The sequence below is a fragment of the Aedes aegypti genome, chromosome 1 (assembly GCF_002204515.2).
Source record: "Aedes aegypti strain LVP_AGWG chromosome 1, AaegL5.0 Primary Assembly, whole genome shotgun sequence".
In the NCBI taxonomy this organism is placed as follows: Eukaryota; Metazoa; Arthropoda; class Insecta; order Diptera; family Culicidae; genus Aedes; species Aedes aegypti.
The window spans coordinates 91924264-91944354 of NC_035107.1; the positions used below are offsets into that span (position 1 = coordinate 91924264).

General features: G+C 37.2%; 1 protein-coding gene across 1 annotated transcript in view; it reads right to left on the reverse strand.

Annotated features, from left to right (window-relative positions):
• LOC5572540 overlaps positions 1-18027 on the reverse strand; it is a 54389-nt gene extending 36362 nt beyond the window's left edge. The window contains exons 1-2 of the mRNA XM_001660426.2: positions 17792-18027; positions 7032-7333 (exon numbers count right to left, since the gene is read on the reverse strand). Of these exons, the coding sequence (XP_001660476.2) occupies positions 7032-7216 (185 nt within the window). The 5' untranslated portion in view covers positions 7217-7333; positions 17792-18027. The remainder of the gene's footprint in view (positions 1-7031; positions 7334-17791) is intronic.
• Positions 18028-20091: the final 2064 nt, after the last annotated feature.

Genomic DNA, 20091 nt, shown 5'->3' on the forward strand with positions numbered 1-20091 from the left:
CACAATTCGAAAAGGCCTTCTACGTACAAGAGTGGAGGCGATATGCGTGCATATATTATGTGATGAATAATAACATACAATGCGAGTGTATAAATATTCAACCGAACTAACCTGTGATCTTATGCGACATAACTTATGATAACAAATGTTGATTTGACAGCTGCTACGGATTGATTCGACTTACTTTGTACGAGTGTACGAGACGTAACAAAATGTACAAATAACTTAGAAAAAAAGTGTTTTATGCGAGGAAACTCATCAATCGGACGAGTTTATCCACGATGTTTTGCGGGTTTGATGTAATTAGTATGAATAAACGAGTTATAACGTGAACTTTCATGCGACTTCTGGTTGTCTGGGATCCAGATAGCCAGTGTAATGCAATGATAGATTTTCCTGAACATTGCTTAAATTTTGAGCAAAAAAAAACTGGTTTTGAAAAGTTGTAAAACGATGATGGTTACTTTCCTCTTAATGAAGTACCGTTTTGTCTCAAATCTAGAACGATTTTGAAGATTAAATCGAATATTTTCAATAGGTATTGTTAATTATCTTTTTCTTCTTTCTGGCGTTATGTCTCAACTGGGATAAAGCCTGAGCACTTCCACAGTTATTAACTGAGAGCTTTATTTGCCAATTGAGTTGATTTTTGCATGCAGGTACGATATCCTGCTTCGAAGATACTATCTATGTTCTGGGAAGTCAAGAAAATTTCCAACCCAAAAAAGATTCTCGACCGGTGAGATTCGAACCCACGACCCTCAGCTTGGTATTGCTGAATATCTGCGCATTCACCGGTACGACTATCTGGGCTTCTGTTCATTATACATGACCCTGTGAAGAAATTTCTAAGATTGGTCAAGTCGAGTGTTCCGTATATAAGTAATGTTCAAAATTTGAGACAAAACGGTATTTGGGAAATTCCTGAAGAAATCCGTTAAGTTGATTATGAAGAAAGGACCTGTTCACAAATTTTATAACGCTGAAGTGGGTGAGTATTAGGATGATTCGAAATTTAAAAATGTTTGAAAATCCAATCTCCCATATGTTCCTTACCACCCTTACCATAAATATAGTGTTCTGTAAAATTTTCAGCTTTTTTGGAGGTGATTTAAAGGTGGCCCAAAGACAATGTAGGTTTATATGGAAATTATTATGGAGAACGTTTGAGAAATGTTCCAAATACGCTAGTATTGTTATTTGAGTACAAACTTAACATCCCATAGAGAAAACTTATTCTTCAAACCTTAATGAAGGATGTTGCTAAAGAAACAAATCCTTTTTGAGATAATTTTGTTTGCGATTTTTGTAGATGTTTGCAGGGCTATTATCACATATTAAGCCAAATAATAGAAAACAAACTCATTCTCTTCTGCTATCCGTCGGATTAAATCTCCCTCTTCACAACATTTCTTTATTGTGGCTTGACGAATGAACTTTTACTATGGGATGCTTAGTTCGTACTTACAGTGCTGTTCTGAATAATAGCAGCGCATGTCGATTTTCATACAAAATGCTCAACTTTGACATGCTGTAGTTTTGTTCCCTTTCAAGCAATCGAGCTGAAATTTTCTCCACAGTACTACAAATATGCCCAATTTTGTAAACACAAAATTTCAAAATTTTCTAAGCCCCTGCCGGAAAGTGAGATACTAGGTGAAATTGTTCGAAAAAATAGCAGTTTTAAAAATTTGAATTTCGGCTTGACATTATAGTTTTAAATTGTATATCACTTACCATTGGAACAATCTCCTCCTACTTATCAAACCTACACCTAAACCGAAAATGTTTAAAATATTTGTAGAAGAAAAATTTTAAATGAAAAACTGCTATTTTTTCGAAAAATTTCACCTAGTGTCTCACTTTTCGGCAGGGACTCAGAAAAAACTGAAATTTTGTAGTTACAAAATTGATCATATTTGTAGTTCTGTGGAGAAAATTTCAGCTCGATTGCTTGAAAGGGAACAAAACTACAGCATGTCAAAGTTGAGCATTTTGTATGAAAATCTACATGCGCTGCTATTATTCAAAACAGCACTGTACATTCCAGTGTTTGCGTTTTTACTAACAATTTTCAAAATTTCTCCATAATAATTTCCATATTGTTCCATATTCCTACATTGTCTTTGGGCCACCTTTAAATCACCACCTAGAAAGCTGAAAATTTCACAGAACACTATTTTTATGGTAAGGATGGTAAGGAACATATAGGAGATTGGATTTCCAAACTTTTTTAAATGTTGAACCGCCTTAGTGAGTATGTGTCCTAAGAATGTTACAGCTCATACAAAATTCGTAAAATATTCATACAAAAAGCGGTAGGTGGGTGTCAAAAATGGTGATTTTCGGCGTTATGAAATTTGTGAATGAACTCAAATCTTTGCTGAAATACCAGGGAGAATGTCCATCAAAGACCTCTTTGGCTACGCTCATGAGCAATGCTGCGCATTGTTTACACTTATGTTACCTCAATTGTTTTGGCGCATGATTCAACTTTGCAGATTGCAGATGCTCTTTCAGTAGAGCGCCTCTACCGACTGCATTTGTTTTGATGGCTTTTGTAATTACCGTTTGCCACCCATCACTTTCGGTTTTATACCGCTTTTTCTCCCCTTTTTGCTTATGCCTTCATGGGGTCCATCCAAGCAAGCCACCGGGCGACCGCGAACAAGCTGGCGGCGACGGCGAAGGCTGGGATAAGTTCGCGATCTTTTTGTAAGACACCACCACCGCAGGTAACTGCGATCTCATCGACAACAAACTGAAACAAAAACAGCGCCCCCCATTAAGCGGTGCTTTTATGTGATGGTTGAACTTTGTCTATGGCAGTTTCAGGAAGCTGAGCCCCGACGGCAACGAATGCCCTGCGGTCGTTGTTCGTTTTTGACGTTTTATGGCGCTGCTTTTACAATTCACGCTTCACGGATAGATAGATGGAGGACGATGACGACGATGTCGTTGTCGGATGTGACCCTAGACATTTCTCCTCGTATGATTTGTAAACGACCGGAAAATTGGATTTTGCTGTGGGAAAGGTTTTTTTTCTAGTGCAAATGTTATTAAACGCATAACTGTAAATCAGGTTAACATAAAAGTTTTAAGGCTGGAATAATATTCTATCATATACGAGTACTCTGGCTCCATCCAATACAAAATTTAGTACATTAGAAGTAAATTATTTATAGTTAACGTGAAGATGCATCCAAGCCGAACCTCGAATTTTCAAAAGCACAAATCTAGAGAACCAGACAACCGTTTGTGCTGAAATTGCTACTCACTGGTCATTCGCTGGTGGTGACCAATCGATTAGATTTTCAGCACGAACGGTTGTCAGGTTCTCTAGATTTGTGCTCTTGAAAATTCGAGGTTTGGCTTCGATGCATCTTCACCTTAAGTACAAACAATATTTTCGGCTCTGTAAAGCGTTTAACACGATTCATCCTCAAGTGAATGAACTAAATAAAAAAATCTATCATATAACAGATATGCATCTCCGCTATGCACTCCGATTGCAATTGAAACATTTCATCAATGAAGAAATAATAAGCTGCCCCATTTTTGGCGCTAAAAGATGTTACAAATAAATGATTAATCTTTGCGTCTTCAACGTATTTTGAACATACAAAAATTCACAATCTTATAGCACCACTCTTAAAATTTTCAGCCTACACAGCTAAAAATATGTTGTAAATTTCAGTTTATTTTCATGCACATATTTGGAGCATCAAAATAAACTGAAATGTCAACGACAATAGCTTATTTTTCAATCAAATCCACTTTAAATTTACACGATCATGTAACATTCAAGCATCTTTAGTTCAAAATTATACGTAATGCTGTAACAATAAATTAATTTGATTTATTTTTACAATTCTCTTGTGTTTACGGTACATTGAAATTTAAATATTTTTATCTGTGTATTTTTTGATTTTTTTTTCACAATACAACAAAATTATTCAAAATTCATTATATAGCTCTTGAATTTGGCGGATACGGACGAATTATGTGTACGTGAAATTTACAAATCAAATTGTTGTTGGATTATGTTTCTCTAATGAATCCGAAACAGTAATTGAACATTTTGAAATGGAATGCTCGTTATTTGGAGTGTAAAGTGAACGAGCCTTTTGAATTTGTCTATGGTTTACTATTCTAACAGGTAATCCAGTTTTATACGCTAGCTTGCTATTAATTTTGAATCACTGCCTTTTGACATTTCTAGCCTACACTATATTTTTCTATAGTTCAATCGAAGCAAGCTTTGTGATTCAGTTCAACTTATTCAATGCCAGATGTTTTCAACTTTGTCTTTCAAGTGATCCTAATTAGAAACTATTATTTTATAACATTTTGCCTTTCTTTTCAGGTTTATAAGCTAGGAGTTTAGAGTTGCTAAACCAGGCAAATAAAATCTACAAACTGATTTATTGTGAAATAAATACAAATGGAATACTGGAAAACAGGCCAGTTAGAACCGCTTAACAAAAAATACGAAGTTGGTGAAAAGAATGGTGCAAAAATTTATTGAAGCATTCGTCGTCCATATTGATATGGCACATTAAATTGAGACATATTTAGATATATGATTTGCAATGGACTATTAAATGTATGCATCTAGAAATTGTTTTGATGCAGGGAAAATATTGGCCAAAAGCTAGCTAATCTGTGAGTTGGTTGGCTCAGTTGTAGGACGAGGTGATAAAGTCGACTTGCTTCCATTTTATTAACATTACTCGCTTTATGTCATTCGACGGTTAAGCGACTAACGGAATAGCCCCACATATTGAATTTGTTTTTAACCTGTATTCAAACTGACGTAACCCTGACAAAAGTAAACCTCATATGTCGGTGAGGCTCATTTTAAAATGCTGACCACATATTCTTCCGACACCTTGCGAAATTTTTTACACAGCGCTCTACATATTATGAATGTTCTACATATTATGCTCTATCTTGGAAGTACTTGGAAGTACAATGATTTCTATTCAAAAGATAATGCAGCATAAGATTGAAAAACCCCTTCGATTGAGAACCTAAAATCAAAAAAGAAATGTATTAATTTGCAAAACGATAAATTTCTAAGAGCCTTGATAGGTACGAAAAAATGAATGAAAAGTGAAAATTCTTGACAGGACTCAACAAGCACAAATCTCTGTCTTCTAAGATCTTACTATAAAATCGGTAGGCAAGAAATTGTTGTTTTATAGCGGTCAAAACAGAAACTTTTTGAAACCTGGACCAAAACTCAAAAGAGATTCAAACTTATTTGTTTCATGAATTGATCGTCTGGATGAAATATGTGGTAGCAGGGTTGGGAAAAAATCTGAAATTCATTCTACAGTAGCCAACCAAAGCCAATCGCAGTCAGTGAAGCCAGTGAAACTCACGCTTATCGCTGCTGTAGGCAAAGAGCCTTGGAAATTGCAAAACACCCGTTGCTGAGGGCAACCCAAAATTACTGTAGAAAAATGTTCTATTTCCCGCTGCATTTCCTGTGTATTTTTTATGGAGTGATTCATAGAGAAGTTTGTAAAGCAAGTGTGAGTGTGGATACATTTTCAAATGTTATTTATGGAAGAATCCTGAGATTTTCATTCGAAAAAAAATTGGAGTTTTCTAGAGCCCGAAGGAATACTTGATGAAACTGAAACTCTGACGAAAAATTACTTTAGAAAATTCCCAATCGCTAATTAAAATTTAAAGAAAATAATCTCTGGAAAATATTTAAACGAATCTCTGGTAAATTTTTCGGAAGAATCTTAGGGTAACAATAATATAATTCTCTAAGAAATCCTTGAACAAATTACTCGGAAAATCTTTGAGTATTTTCGCGGAAGAGTAAAAGAACAATTGAACGTATTCCGCTAGGAACTTCATAGGAACGTTTATTTTAGAGGGTTTGGACAAATTCGTAGAATGAATCCTTGCTTAGTGATCTAGAAGTAATAATGTGAAACTGCTAGAATTTATTGTACTATTTTTTGGAGAAATCTTCAGTAATTCCAGAAAATCTTAAACAAATTATTATTGAACTACTGGAGGATTCTTTAAGCATACAATTCTCGCATAACTTGTGATCTCACTCTTAAAGCCATTGGTAACCGAGTGTGTAGCTCCTTGTTTCTAAGCAAATTAATGGACCAGGATGAAAAATATCACCACTGGGAGATAGAGGAGAATCTTCTCTTCATAGTAGCGTTGTTCAAAAAACGTGTAGAAACAACAAGCTACTTGAGATCACAAGTTATGTGAGAGTTAGAATGTATATGTAATAAGTACGTAGAGGACCTTTCAGGTGAAATCATTAAAAGAATTTCTAATGCATTTTCTAGCGGATATTTTCAAGAGATTTTTGAAGAAATTTTCTGGTGAGTTCAGAAAGTCTGGGAATGACTTTCCGTGGGAATCCCTGGATGAACTCCGTGAAAACTGGTAAATGAGTTCTTGAAAAAGCACTGTAACCCACGAAAATAATTCATGAAGAAATCCCCGCAGGAATTCTCAGAAGATCTCTTCATAGCACATGTTTAAATACCTGAAAAGTTCGTGAAAGAATCTCAAAGGACATTTCTTGTGAGTTTTTATTTCTAGAATTCTTGAAGAATTTTTGACTGGATTACAAAAAGAATGAATCTTTTCCGTGGTGAAAATTGAAATTTACAAATATCGCTGATGTACCGCAAAATGAAACAAAATAACAAATCAATACAAATCTGTTATATTTACGAAATTTGTGAAAATCGTGATTATTGCTATCGACATTACTTTTGTAAAACAAGGCCCCCTCTAGCCCCCCTCAATAAAAAAATCCTAGCTACGCTAATGGCAGTTGCTATAGACGATAAACAGACTCTCATGATGTTTTGTAGATTATGATTGTTACAGTGAGCGATTAGTGAGATATTATCAATTTTCTCAAAATTCAACCCCTGACCAGGAGAAATTTTTGAACGACTAGTTAGACTAGCGAGCAAATGCTGGCTTATTTGATACCATGTGACTTTTTCAAAATATATACATGACAAACTCACCTGTAACTCTTCATCGCATCCTGCAGCCTCCGTTCTACGATCTGCGTAAAGCCCGGAATCTTCGACAGTTCGAAGCTGAGCGTCGGTTTCGCTTTGGCCGTCGTGAGCAGCGTCAGCACCCCACTCAGCAGGATCAGCAGAAAGCGGGTCAAATTCTTGGAAGTACCCCACCGCAGCATATTCATGACGAACGTCGCCAGTAACAGTTCTTCCGGCTTCTCAGGTGACGACTTTCTTCTTCTCTTCCGGGCGCTTCTTCTCGACCGTTTCCGCCGTCAAGACTGGCACGTGCTTTGCGAACCCTATTCATCACACAGCAACCATGAAAATCGAAACAAACAGGGAAACATTAGACCACAGCGATCACGATACCTAAAGATGCAATCATAGTCGGCTTTGGACAAACTACAATCTCATCTTTCACTCTTGTGGTCTCTCTCAGATGAGTATCGCGCTTGGCCTTGAAATTTCAAGTATTGTTACTTCCATAAATATTTCATGATGGGCTGAAGGCATTGAACATTTATCACAGTCATTTGGTCCACGCTTGTACTCTTATGCGGTGCTGGCCCAGTATTTCAAGGACGGCGCGTGTGTAGCACCTCCTCACACTTCACCAAAAATGAGCATTTTTTTCTTCGTTTATCCGGTTTTCCGACACTGTCTGACGGTGGCCCCTGGCGGCGGCACAAACATGCGAGTGTTTATCTTGTCATTGTCGTCAATCGCCCCACAGTAGGAGACGGTGGGCTCACAAAAAACTTAACTCGCGCCCAATAAATTATGAAACAGTTCAATGAATGAAAGCTTGCACTGTCGATAACCCGCACAGTGTTTCTTGAGGTCTGAACTCGTGTTACAGGTTACTGATGTCCTTGTTAGGGTCTCTATAACCCAAGAATGTATTAATTTTAATTAGTTTATCACCCCTATTCTTTCTTATTGACAACTTTGATTAGTTTCAAGAGGTATTATTATTATTTCTGAGCAGAAAGAGAAGAAAGTATTGCTAGGAAATTTATGTTATTTGTTTCAGTGAGCTGTGGGTATCGCACTATTAAAGCAACCCTCATTATCAAGGAGACTCCATTTTACGGTATCTCTAAAACCATCTTTTCGGACACATAACCATTTCGACTACGAATTCATGCCGCAGGACACACTATGCAGCGTCGCCGTCGCCTACTGTTTAGTATTGTGCAATTATTCATGACGGCGAATCCTCTCCGTGTCGCGCTTATTCCGCGTGGGAGCCGACATATCGCCGCACGACATTTGTAATGTCATTGTGATTCATGCATCGATCGATCGTTCGGCCGTGAATGGGCATTCATGTTGGCGGGAGCGAACGGGTTTTGAAGACGCGACCAGGTAATCGGTTACGTATGCGCGAACCGCCACCACCGCCATCATTCGACGTCGGGTCAATTTCCGAGCGGGTTCCACTTGAAGTTCGAGAAAATTAGCCAAAGTGGGTATGTTTGTTTGCGTTATTTTTCGGGCACTATGCTGCGGCCTTGTTGTTGTGGAACGAAAAAAGGGAGGAAAGTATTACGGAAAACTAACTGCCTTGGCATTGTGTTTCGGGCGTGATGAGTATAACGTAATCAGTGCGGGCAAATAGCGTGTAATTTGAGCGATCCCAGACTCGGTTATGCGGTTGCGAGCAAAATGGTGCTTGATTATCGGTTATGTCAATATCCGCAAGGGTTATTGCGTTCACTTTCCAAATGGAGGTGCTTAATGTTATCAGATGTTGTTTAACCGGGGATATCTAACGTACTTTGTACTGTAATTGGGTACAAATTGCAAAAGAAATTATAATTTGATATTAAGTGTATATAAAATCTATGATAACATCATGTAGGGCGCCAAAGTATCAAAAACCATGTATTGAATAATTATCAAAAAACATGCACAAATTGGAGCGAGATTCGAACCCTCCCATAGAAATCATATTAACGATTAACCCAAGTAGGTAACCATAAGCTCTAGTAATAATTATTATTATTCATATTCATGGACCAGCAACTTAAATGCGTATAAGCATTGAAAAAAATCTAGAGGAATAACATTAGAATTTGTTGAAAATATTTTTTCTAGCACTACTTCAACATTTCTTTATGGATTTTTCCCAAAATTTATGATTTTTCCTTCTAAATCACTTGAGAAGATTTTTTCTAAAGTGATCACTTCTAAAGCATTCTCTGGTAAATAGTTAGGTACTAGAAGATAACCTAATGCTCATCAGATCAATCTGATAAGATTTGGTTACAACATTTCAATAGGGCATAAATTGCTTATGCAAACATTTGAGATCGTTAAACATCGCCTATTCTGATGAGAACCTTGGCACCTTAACTTACTTTCTGATAAATAATTTTACCAAGAAAACAAATAATCATCGGTAGTTTTGTACATTCAACTTGAGGGCCTGATAATTAAGAGGAGAATCTCATTTCCACAGCACAACTACTACCTAAGAGTCTGACAAATCACCGTACCAGTTTACCAGTATAATTTGAAAATAATTACTTTGGCCTCCCGGGCATTTTGTCGCATTGAGCCGCAAAAGTGCAAACGCGCGCACCGCTCAAGCTGATGCGTTTCAGACGAGTGACGCATCGTAAACAATTCCAGAATCCGCTTACGCATGCACTAAACACGCAGCACCCGATCGTCGCTAGTTGGACACCACCGTCACACAGAGGATTCCCCCTATATAATTACCCTGGAAATCTACTCCGTCGTCGGGCAAGGGTGCAATTGCTGCCTATATGTACGTCACTTAATTTGTGTTTACCAAGTTCCTTGTGCTTAGAATATCAATCATTAAATTATGCATTGTTCTCCACATTCTCGGTATAAGAAAACTAATGTCGTTGCTGTTGATAAGTTAATCGAAGCTTCTGCCACTAATGGTTTCAGCGTGTGACCTTTCACGTGGTTAGTTATTTGTTTGCGTCTCTTCACGAGTTTTCAGCAGCGCACACTGGTTCAGAAACTGAAAAACGTGCACCTTTTTAGTTTTCCATGTCTAAACGTGATTTTAGCAACGGGAGGGCTTCCTAAAAATTCCTCACAAGCTTTTGACCTATCCACCTAGCAGAGCAGTAAGCAAATCGTTTTTTCAGTATAGCATCAGCAGGAACACTAGGCCGTCCCTTATTTTTCGTGTACGCAACATGAGTACGAAAAGCCACTAGTAACACCGCTCAGCGAATACCTAACGGATTTCAATCATTTTTTGTCAGCATACTCGCACACATATCTAGTTACGAAAAGTGGCCAGAGGATCTCGGGAATATTCCTATGCCCGGAGTTATTCCGGTGGATCACTAGGTCAGGTCAGGTGCAAAGGGTGCTGTGCGTTTCTGCCCCTGGAGGTAGGCAAATTTCAAGTAACAGATAATTTCCGGAATCGGCTATAATGTGGCCACTATATTAAGGAAATCAAACAAAATCGCAACAGTGTGAACTTTTTGAGAAACGATTGATTTGGATAACCATATTTATTGCATTTGATTGATCCTATGAATGTCCATTTTCGCGTCCCGGGACACCTCGAATTTATGATAAAATGGCCAATTTTGATGTAAACATCTGCGCCAAGCTTATGGGAACGTGTTTTAGTGAACTATTATGCTTAATCTCTACTTTTCGAGAATTGAAATGGTTTGGTATCCAACAAATATATAGCCGGTTCTTCCGGGCATTCGATCCGAATGGCCACATCCGGTGCATTCTAAACGGTCCAAAACTCTCTATTTATAATGTTGAATATCATAATAATTTATGTAAATTTTAATGAATGCAATTGCAAATAAATAAAGATTACTTGGCATGTCCCAAAAATAGCCGTTTTTTACCTGACTTGACCCAGTAATCCACCGGAATAACTCCGGCCACATGAATATTTCCGAGTTCCTCTCACCACTTCTATACAAACTAGAAATGTTGGCCAGTATACTGACAAAAAATCATTTGAATCCCCTAAGCATTCGCTGAGCGGTGAGTGTTTTAGTATTTTTGCTTTCACTCAGGCCTATACGGGTTAATGCACAAACTGTAGGTGAAGTTGCAAAGATGATCATATTCACTTACATTGCATATTTTGCTAAAATGTGCAATGCATTTAACTCACTCCTCTTTACACATCTAGTTACGTCCTTGCAAGCGCATACATTTTATATTTGTCCTCACATCTACTTACAGAAGCGCTCGCAACGCAACAGAAACAGCTTATAAATGATGGCTTCGGCACCCTGAGGGTATTTTCGGCAGCACTAACTTATCGTCCTTGTTAAAATTTATCTACGGAACAAGAGTTACCTTCAATGTACTCAATATATTCCTTGAACTATAATCTTCCATGTTAACCTCATCTTTCACAAAATCATGATATAACATGGTTTTTATCATTGAATGAAATAATTACTTACGAAATTATCGTCATTCGTGAGCTGCCGAATAATACAACACAAGAACAGCTTAAGAAAAACTCACCACTTTGAAAGGTCCAATTCTCCGCTCCAATACCAATTTGTCACAAAAGTCACGCACCGATCACTCATGCACTATTAAACTTTTGATTTGTCTATATAGCACTCGAAAATACTGAATTTTTATGCTTCAAACACAAATTAAAAATAATGCATTATGCTTTCCTCGGCAATCACTTTTTATTACGGGAATAGGTTGCCAGAAAACCATATTCAATAGCGGTGTATTTTTTATTCACACTTTAAATTCATTGAAAAAAATCGAACACAACTAATTAATTCATTGGAATTAGGCAACAAAGCATGCATTGGTAATAATTGAGCCTTTAAATACTTTCCTTATCTGAAGATTGTAGCGCATAAACTTCAATATACTGAGAAACATATAAAATATACGTCTTTCAATAGGTAAACTATTTTGGCAACACTCCTGTTGCTCTACAGGCAATCAGAGGATGTTGTTTTTGTGTCAAGTCAGCCAAAAATATTAAGATTTATATATTTATTTATTCGCCGTCTTTCACTACATGTCACACAGACTGAAAACTTAATATTATGTACTTTACTTAAATTCTATCTCTTATCCTATTAACAATTTAGGGGTGGCGCATGCGTCTTGAAGGTAAATTTTCAAGTTATAAAAAATGGCCTTCAGTGAAGTCACCATAACTTCGGTTATTTATCACCAATTTCAAATCTTTTAGCATCATTGTTTTCAAAATTAAATGCATGAAAACTTTGTAGAACATCAAATTTTTCTTAAATCGAAATAAAAGTAGTTTTCTCAAAAATTTTCTTCATTTTACTGGAAAATTCATATTTGTTTGACCATAACTTCATAAATACTCAACCTATTTCAAATATTTGTACAGTCGAAGCTTGTTATAACGACATGGCAAGGGAGCGTCGTAATAGAGAAATGTCGTTATAGAGAATAGTGATAACATTAAAATCTTTTTCAAGGGACCGAAAATGTCGCTATAGAGAGCTTTTGTCGCTATTAAAGTGATCGTTATAACGAGCTTCGACTGTACATGTTTTTGAAGCAAAAAATAGTTATTTTCATACTGTTCATACAACATATGTTTCTGAACATGGTTTTGGCTTAGTTTTTTAACAAAAACTACTCAAAAACATGATTTTTTAAAGAATTTCTTTGGATTATTTATGTTTTTTTTCACCAAAAATTACATATTTCCTATAAAAAATGTGTTTATAAAGCATTTTGTTTTAATTACGAGTTGAATAGTGCATATATCTTTTTAACATGTGCAAAAATATTATTGTTTCAAAATTATTTAAAAATTGTTGACAAGTCCTTTTCAAAGGTTTATCAAAACCAGTTTCAGCTTTAAAAATATTGTTAAACTGACAAAAACACTGACGTTTTTCGTTAATAAATCATGGTTTTGTGCAGTTTTTGTTCGTTATTCAAATAATTTTTTTAGTTAAATGTGTCGAATGAAAAGTATGAAATTGATTAAGTAAGCTTCTAAACCATGCAAAAAGATTTGGAATCGGTTGAATATTCATGAAGTTATGGTCAAACAAAGATATTATTTTAGTAAAATGAGGAAACATTTGGAGTAAACTACTTATGTTTAGTTTTTAAGATAATGGTGCTGAAAGTTTCAAAATTGGTTAGAAATTACCGAAGTTTTGGTGACTTCACTGAAGGCCATTTTATAATTTGAAAGTTAACCTTCAAGACGCTTGCCCCCCCCCCCCCTCTAAATCTTAATATTTTTGGCTTAAACTTTGAGGTTTCTCTTCTAATATGATTCGAATTCATAAGAGTACAAGAATTGTTGGTTTTGAGAGGTTTTGAAAAATAAGCCGCACCCTAATAAACAGTAGTGTGAGTAGCAAATAGGGACATGCATGTAACCCAAACGCAACTCTGAAATTCAAGTAATCCGATAATCGTGTTGCGTGGATTTTTCTTGTAGAGCACAATATTATGAATTAATTAACCATGACGTCACGTTGCAACTTGTAGGCTGGATTCGCACTTGCTGCAAGACCATGACATGGCAATTTTTACAGCCGAAATGCTGCCATAGTGAGATTAAATACAAAAAATATTCGATAAAATAAATTAAGACGAAATTAGGCAGCGTCCATTTATGACATAACGTTAAAATGTACAATTTTCGATCATTCCCCCTCCGCAACGGTCTTTGCATGAAAAAAATAAATTTTGTGTTTGAGCCGCAGCATTTGAGCCTACTCCCCCTACCCCTAGAGCGTTACGTAATTTGTGGACGGTGCCTTAGTCTGCATAAATTTAGTGGCGTTGTGTATTCAATTTGACTCTTTGGGACTCGCTATTCTATTTATAACTGCAATTCTGTTCTCAGTGTAGTCTGTATTTTTCTGCATTGGCCCTTTTAACGAGTAGAACATAATGAGTGACGTTTAATTTCAGAATTTGTCAACAAATACGAAATGTTACCAATACATACACTAGTTTTTGCCGATAAAAGAACAAGTGCCTCGTGACTTTGGTAATGAAAAATAGAAGATTAAGAAAAAAAAAGTGTTTTGTGTATAATAATTAACAAATGAAGAGTGCTCAAGTGTAGTTAAGGTTGTGCTAATTGTTGTTCTCTATTGTTGCGTAAAATTGCCCTCTTCAGCTACTTAGGCTGCCGACAATACGTAAGTTCCCCTAGATGAAAGAGGTGAGAAAAATTTCCAACGACTGAATGAGATTATGCTTGCTATAAAACGTTTGACTTTTACTGTGCGCCCTGTTTTCAAAATGCCCGTAAGAGAGAGAGAGAGCGAGACAGCACCAACACACGGCGCACAGTAAAAGTCAAAAGAACAAATGAATTTATGACACGTACAAAGGCTCATATAACCTTGCGGAACACGTTTTTGTCTCAAGTTATCTCCTGAATTAAGGATTGCAGAATTTATTATCGTTCTCAGAAATATCATAGCACGTCTAGTTTTTGAAATAATGACTGTTGAAAATGCAAAATTTATATATTTCAGCTAACTTGTATGCAAGTTTGTCTGCTTGTATGATAGTTTTTTTTTGTTTATTTACTATAGAATTCAAACTTTATGTGTATAACAATACTTATCAATAAAGTTCATAATATTTTTGATGCTCAAACAATATTTTTTTATGCTAAAAAAATATTTTTTGATGTTTTCAAAAAAAAATTGTACTTTGCCATATAAGAGAAACGAAGAATTTTGTATGGAGACCAGAGACGAAACATAGTAGTCGGGTTCAGAATGGGTACCACTTTCAGTATTGCTGTTTGCGTTTGTCGTGCAAATCCAGTCTAACTGAGCTTCAAGTGCGGTAACACAAAGTAACCATAGGAAAATATTGAAAGACAGTAAATTTTACTGAGCTTTCGGTAGATCATTTCTTCGCTATAACTCAATATTTTCAGTTTTCAAATTAATTGTTACATTCAGAATGAAACAAAAAAATATCAATACAAAATACATAATTTTTTGATACAGTTAAACCTCTATGAGTCGATTTTCTATGACTCGATATCGATTCATGGAACCATACTAAAAACTAAATTTCATGGTTACTATGATAATCCCTCGAAACAGCTTTCCAAAGGATTCTTGTTCCATGAATCGATATTTCTAAGTCGATGGTCCCTTCAATATCGAATCATGGAGGTTTGACTGTAATAACTTTCTTTTTATCGCGAAGATCTATACATATTTTTTGCTTAAAATGAGCGCAATCTTATAAGACATTAGAATGTGAAAACTTTTTGGTAATTTATCTTGAAAAGAATCAAACTATCTTCCCAAATTTACGTATAATACAGAGAAAATAGCCATTCTGGTTTGTAACTTGAAATTTCTCGCGATGACCAAGACATACTTTCACTTTCAAATGTACATAAGTTTTTAGTAAGCAACTTCTCAGAGCAATGTTGCAAGCAGGGTTGGGAAAAATCTTGAAATTCACTCTACGGTAGCCAAGCAAGGCTAATCACAGTCAGCGGAGCCAGTGAAACTCACGCCTATCGCTACTGTAGGCAAAAAGCCTTGAAAATAGCAAAACACCCGTTGCTAAGGGCAACCCAAAATTACTGTAGTAAATGTTCTATTTTCCGCTGCATTTCCTGCATTTAGGGCCTTCAATGACTCTGATGATTTAGAAAATTCATGCACCCAACAGAGGTCACTTGATGAGATTCACGTTTTTGAACTACTGTACTGGGAAGAGCCACTTGATTTTCGTGAAATTCAAGCCTACTACTATTACCATTCCCACTGTTCTTGAGGAAAAACTTTAAGGAATCTTCTAGTAATTTGTTCACAGATTTCATACAGGATCTCATACAAGGATCACTTTAGAAATTCTTCTAGATATTTCTACACAAATTCTCCCAGAAATTCTTCCAGCGATTTTTCAAAGGATGCTCAGAAGATATTATCCAGAATTTTCTTTACGAAATCCTTGAGCACTCCAACTACCTCCAGTAATTTCTTCATGAGTTACCCCAAGTTTTTTTCCAAGAATAAACTAGGAATTCCTCCAGATATATTTTCACTGATCCGAGTTCTACATTTGCTTTTCTAGGAGAGCTCACAAGGATTTTTTGAAGATATTCTAAACGTAAATCGTAAAGGATTTACTAAGGAAATCGATGGAAAAATCGCCGGATAAAATCCTGGAGGACTTAGAACTTCCTTGAAAAATGTCTAAAATATTTGTTGGAGAAATTCCTGATGAATTCTCTAAGATAATTTCTATGGTTATCCTTGGAAAAGAGCCAGCTTATATTCTTGAAATATCCGAAACAAAATTCTAGGATGAACTCATTAGGAATATTTTCTTCTTAGACCTGATTCTATGACGAAGAATTAAACTTTTATCTTGTGGTTTCTGTTGGGTTACGTATTGTTTTTCTGTTTCCTGTTTGGCCCATTTCCGGTCTCTTTTTGCAAAATGAATATTTAAATAATTAAATTATGATCTGCAGATATGTAAATTGCATTCGAATCTAGCCTTAAATTTTGTTGAGAAAGCATTTGTTACAGAAGGAAAATCTTTAGGAATAAAAAAAAACGGGTGGCACTCTACTTGTTTATCCAAATCATTTTTGAATCTTCCCTAATTTTCTTTGTTTTTTGTTCTAATACCTTCTTAATTTTTTTAAGGTTTTTTGCATAAATTTCCTTTATTATTTCGTATTTATTAAAAATAATAGAATCTTTCAATTCATATGATGCGATTCCAAAAAGCAAATATGTTTTTCTAGATTAATAAAGTAATACTTTTTTTTCTAGATTTGTGGAGGCCCATGATCTGTGCCACCATTCCCTCCCCCCTTCGTAAATGCGTCCGTGGATAGATCATTTTTTTTATCAAAATCAAGTACATGGAACACCTACTATTCAGAAGCCATCATCCTTCTAAATAGTTGTTAGACATCGAAAACTAAACAAATGCACGTTTTTCGGGTTCTGAACCAATGTGCAGCAGCCCAAAGATGATCATCGTTCGCGGCTCGGTCACGGCAACATTGCAAAATAGCTATACATCTCCCGGTGCTAACGTATAGGCATCGCAAAGGTATATCTATTAAGTCAGACAGTCGGATGCATGGTATGGTATAAGGTATTCAATCGATGGACCGATCGGCTGTTGCCATTCTCCTACACGTAACCGTAATGCCGTGTTGTTGATGTTGTTACATATGCAAATCGTGACTGCTCGCTGTCACCGTCGTCGCAAGCAAGCGAGCAAGCAACCGCATAATCTCACCACGCAGATCGCATTCGTCCAAGGCGCGAAAGAAACTGGTTTTGTGAAAGTTTTTGTTTTCATTTTTCGCCAGTGTCGTTGGCTGCAACGGACGATTTCAATACTCTTTCCAAGCACCGTTTCTCGATCACTAAACCAATCGCATCGCATCGGATGAGTCTCTCGTTCATACAAAGAACACACATTTCGGATTCCCATAACTATCGATTTTTCAATAACCAAAGTAAGCGGGTACTAATGCTCGTTATTTATTCACCGCCTCCTAATCACACAGTCACGCCATCCCCCCGGGTTGCTGCGACCAGCGGTGAACATTTCACTTTTTCCCAGCATAATTATTAATGCCAATCGATTGATTGACATATCACCGAAAGCATCCAAGTAACCGAATCCGATTGGCACTTTGATTCGCCTTGCGTACTAACATAGGGCTATTATAGAGATGTCAGGCCATACATTGGCCGTATGATAGAACTTTGACCACATTCACACACCTTTTGCTCGATCTGGAATTGCTCGCGGCCGGCTTCTCCCATAAATTGACCTTTCCGGTGGTGTAACCCGCGACTTTTGTTCGCGATTTGATTCCCGACCGTTTTTTTTTTTTTTTGACGAACCTGAAAATGTTGCACTTTATTTTCGTTCAAAATATATCGAACCGACGACAACGTGGGCACCGACGCGTTGCGTTGTTTCCCGCACAAAAGCTTGCAATCGACTGACTGACGGACGGCGGCGAGGCGCAAAGACTGTCTCCCATCGACAAGGGGCCGGCCTCCGCCGCAGGTGATTTCCCGCAAAGCTCTCTCCCCGTCGTGGTCGCCGTCGCGACGTCAGTCGTCGTCTTCGCATCATCGGTTCAGCTCAGCTGAGCGAGCGCGCTTTTCTGCCAGCTACCACGTACCACCCCACGAGCCACCCATCGGGAGCTTTGGGGTGGTTCATTTTTATATGAAAAAAAATAATCTGTAATTAAAGTATGCTGTTTCGCCCAAGAAAAGTAAAAATTTCTGCGGAAGAAATGGTCAAGAAATATTCTACAGTGAGCTCCATTTGAAATGACATTTCTTTTCAACTGCGTACTGCCATCAAAGAAAAATGCTTTTCTTGGCCATTTCTTGCAAGAAATTTTCCACGCATCGAAATAGCCGATTACTTTTCTGTTGAAGTGCATACTTCGCTTTACCCATAATTGTGCAAAGATCCTTCAAATTATTGTACATTTCAGCATACGATATATAATAACAGTCAGGTCTCCTATTAGACGCTGCCACCCATTTTGCGCCATTTGCCCAAAATCATGAAGCTGCTGTAATTTGACAAGATTTGTAGTGTAATTTTGCGACTAGTCTGGTATTCTCTTTATGTGTATGATTTTATGATGATGGTACATCAAAGAATTTTCTGGGTGGTTTTCGGTCTTCGCCAACGCCAGTGATTGATGATTTTTTTTTTTAATTTTAGCTTAACATCTATGAAGAGATCTTGAGATTACAGCTATCATATTAGAAACCACATATTCCTGAGCTCCAGTACTGAGGTTCTGGTGAAATTGTAGTAGAATTTTTATGCTCCCCGTGTGTTTTCTTAGCAGCATGTTGAATTCCGGAAGTTCTAAGTGTTTCTGTGATATTATCGTTATTTCGGTGGGGTTTCTGATAGTATCCTTGGAATTTCTAGAATTTGGAATGTAGAGATTTTTATGGGAACTGTAGTGACTCCGTTGGTACTCGTTAGCGGGATTCCCTTTAAAATTATTACATTGTTTTTATCAATTTCACAAAAACCCCATTGAATTCTAGGAAATATTTACCGTGGTTTATATTAAAGCTGTGCTTTGAAATTTCAACCGAACTGGAGATCAACGGAATCTTAAAGGTTTTTACGATAATTACAAAGATTGAATTACAAATATTCACCCAATGATTCGGCTGGTTGGATGGCCTCATCCGCCCTATCTACAAGAAAGGGCACAGACTGGAGTGTGCCAAGTACAGAGAAATTACCCTGCTGAATTTGGCGTATAAAATTCTGTCACGCATCCTGTTTAACAGACTGAGACCGCTCGAGGAGTCCTTCGTCGGTGAATACCAAGCTGGTTTTCGTGAGGGCCGTTCGACAACGGACCAGATGTTTAGCTTGCGAATGATCCTAGACAATTTCCGGGAGTACAACTTGCAGACTCACCATCTGTTTATTGATTTCAAGGCGGTGTACGACTCAGTGAAAAGAAATGAGCTTTGGTAGATAATGTCTGAAAATGGTTTTCCGGCGAAACTAATTAGGCTGATACGTGCTACGCTGAATGGTTCGAAATCAAGTGTTCGGATCGCAGACGAGGTGTCAACCTCGTTCGTGACGTTAGACGGATTGAAGCAGGGAGACGCACTTTCGAATTTACTGTTCAACATTGCACTCGAGGGTGCTATTAGGAGATCTGGCGTGCAGAGAAATGGCACTATTATCACAAGGTCGCACATGCTCCTTGGCTTTGCGGACGATATAGATCTAATTGGAATCGATCGCAGGTCAGTGGAAGAGGCCTCCGTGCCTCTGAAGAGGGAGACAGTGAGGATAGGCCTGACCATTAATTCTACCAAAACGAAGTACATGGTTGCAGGTAGAGATAGAGTCAGGCATGGTGGTGTAGGTGCTGAGGTAGTGTTTGATGGGGATGTGTTTGAAGTTGTTGAAGAATTTGTTTACCTTGGAACACTTGTGACATGTGACAACGACGTTTCCCGCGAAGTGAGAAGACGTGTTGCGGCTGCGAGTAGGGCCTTTTACGGACTAC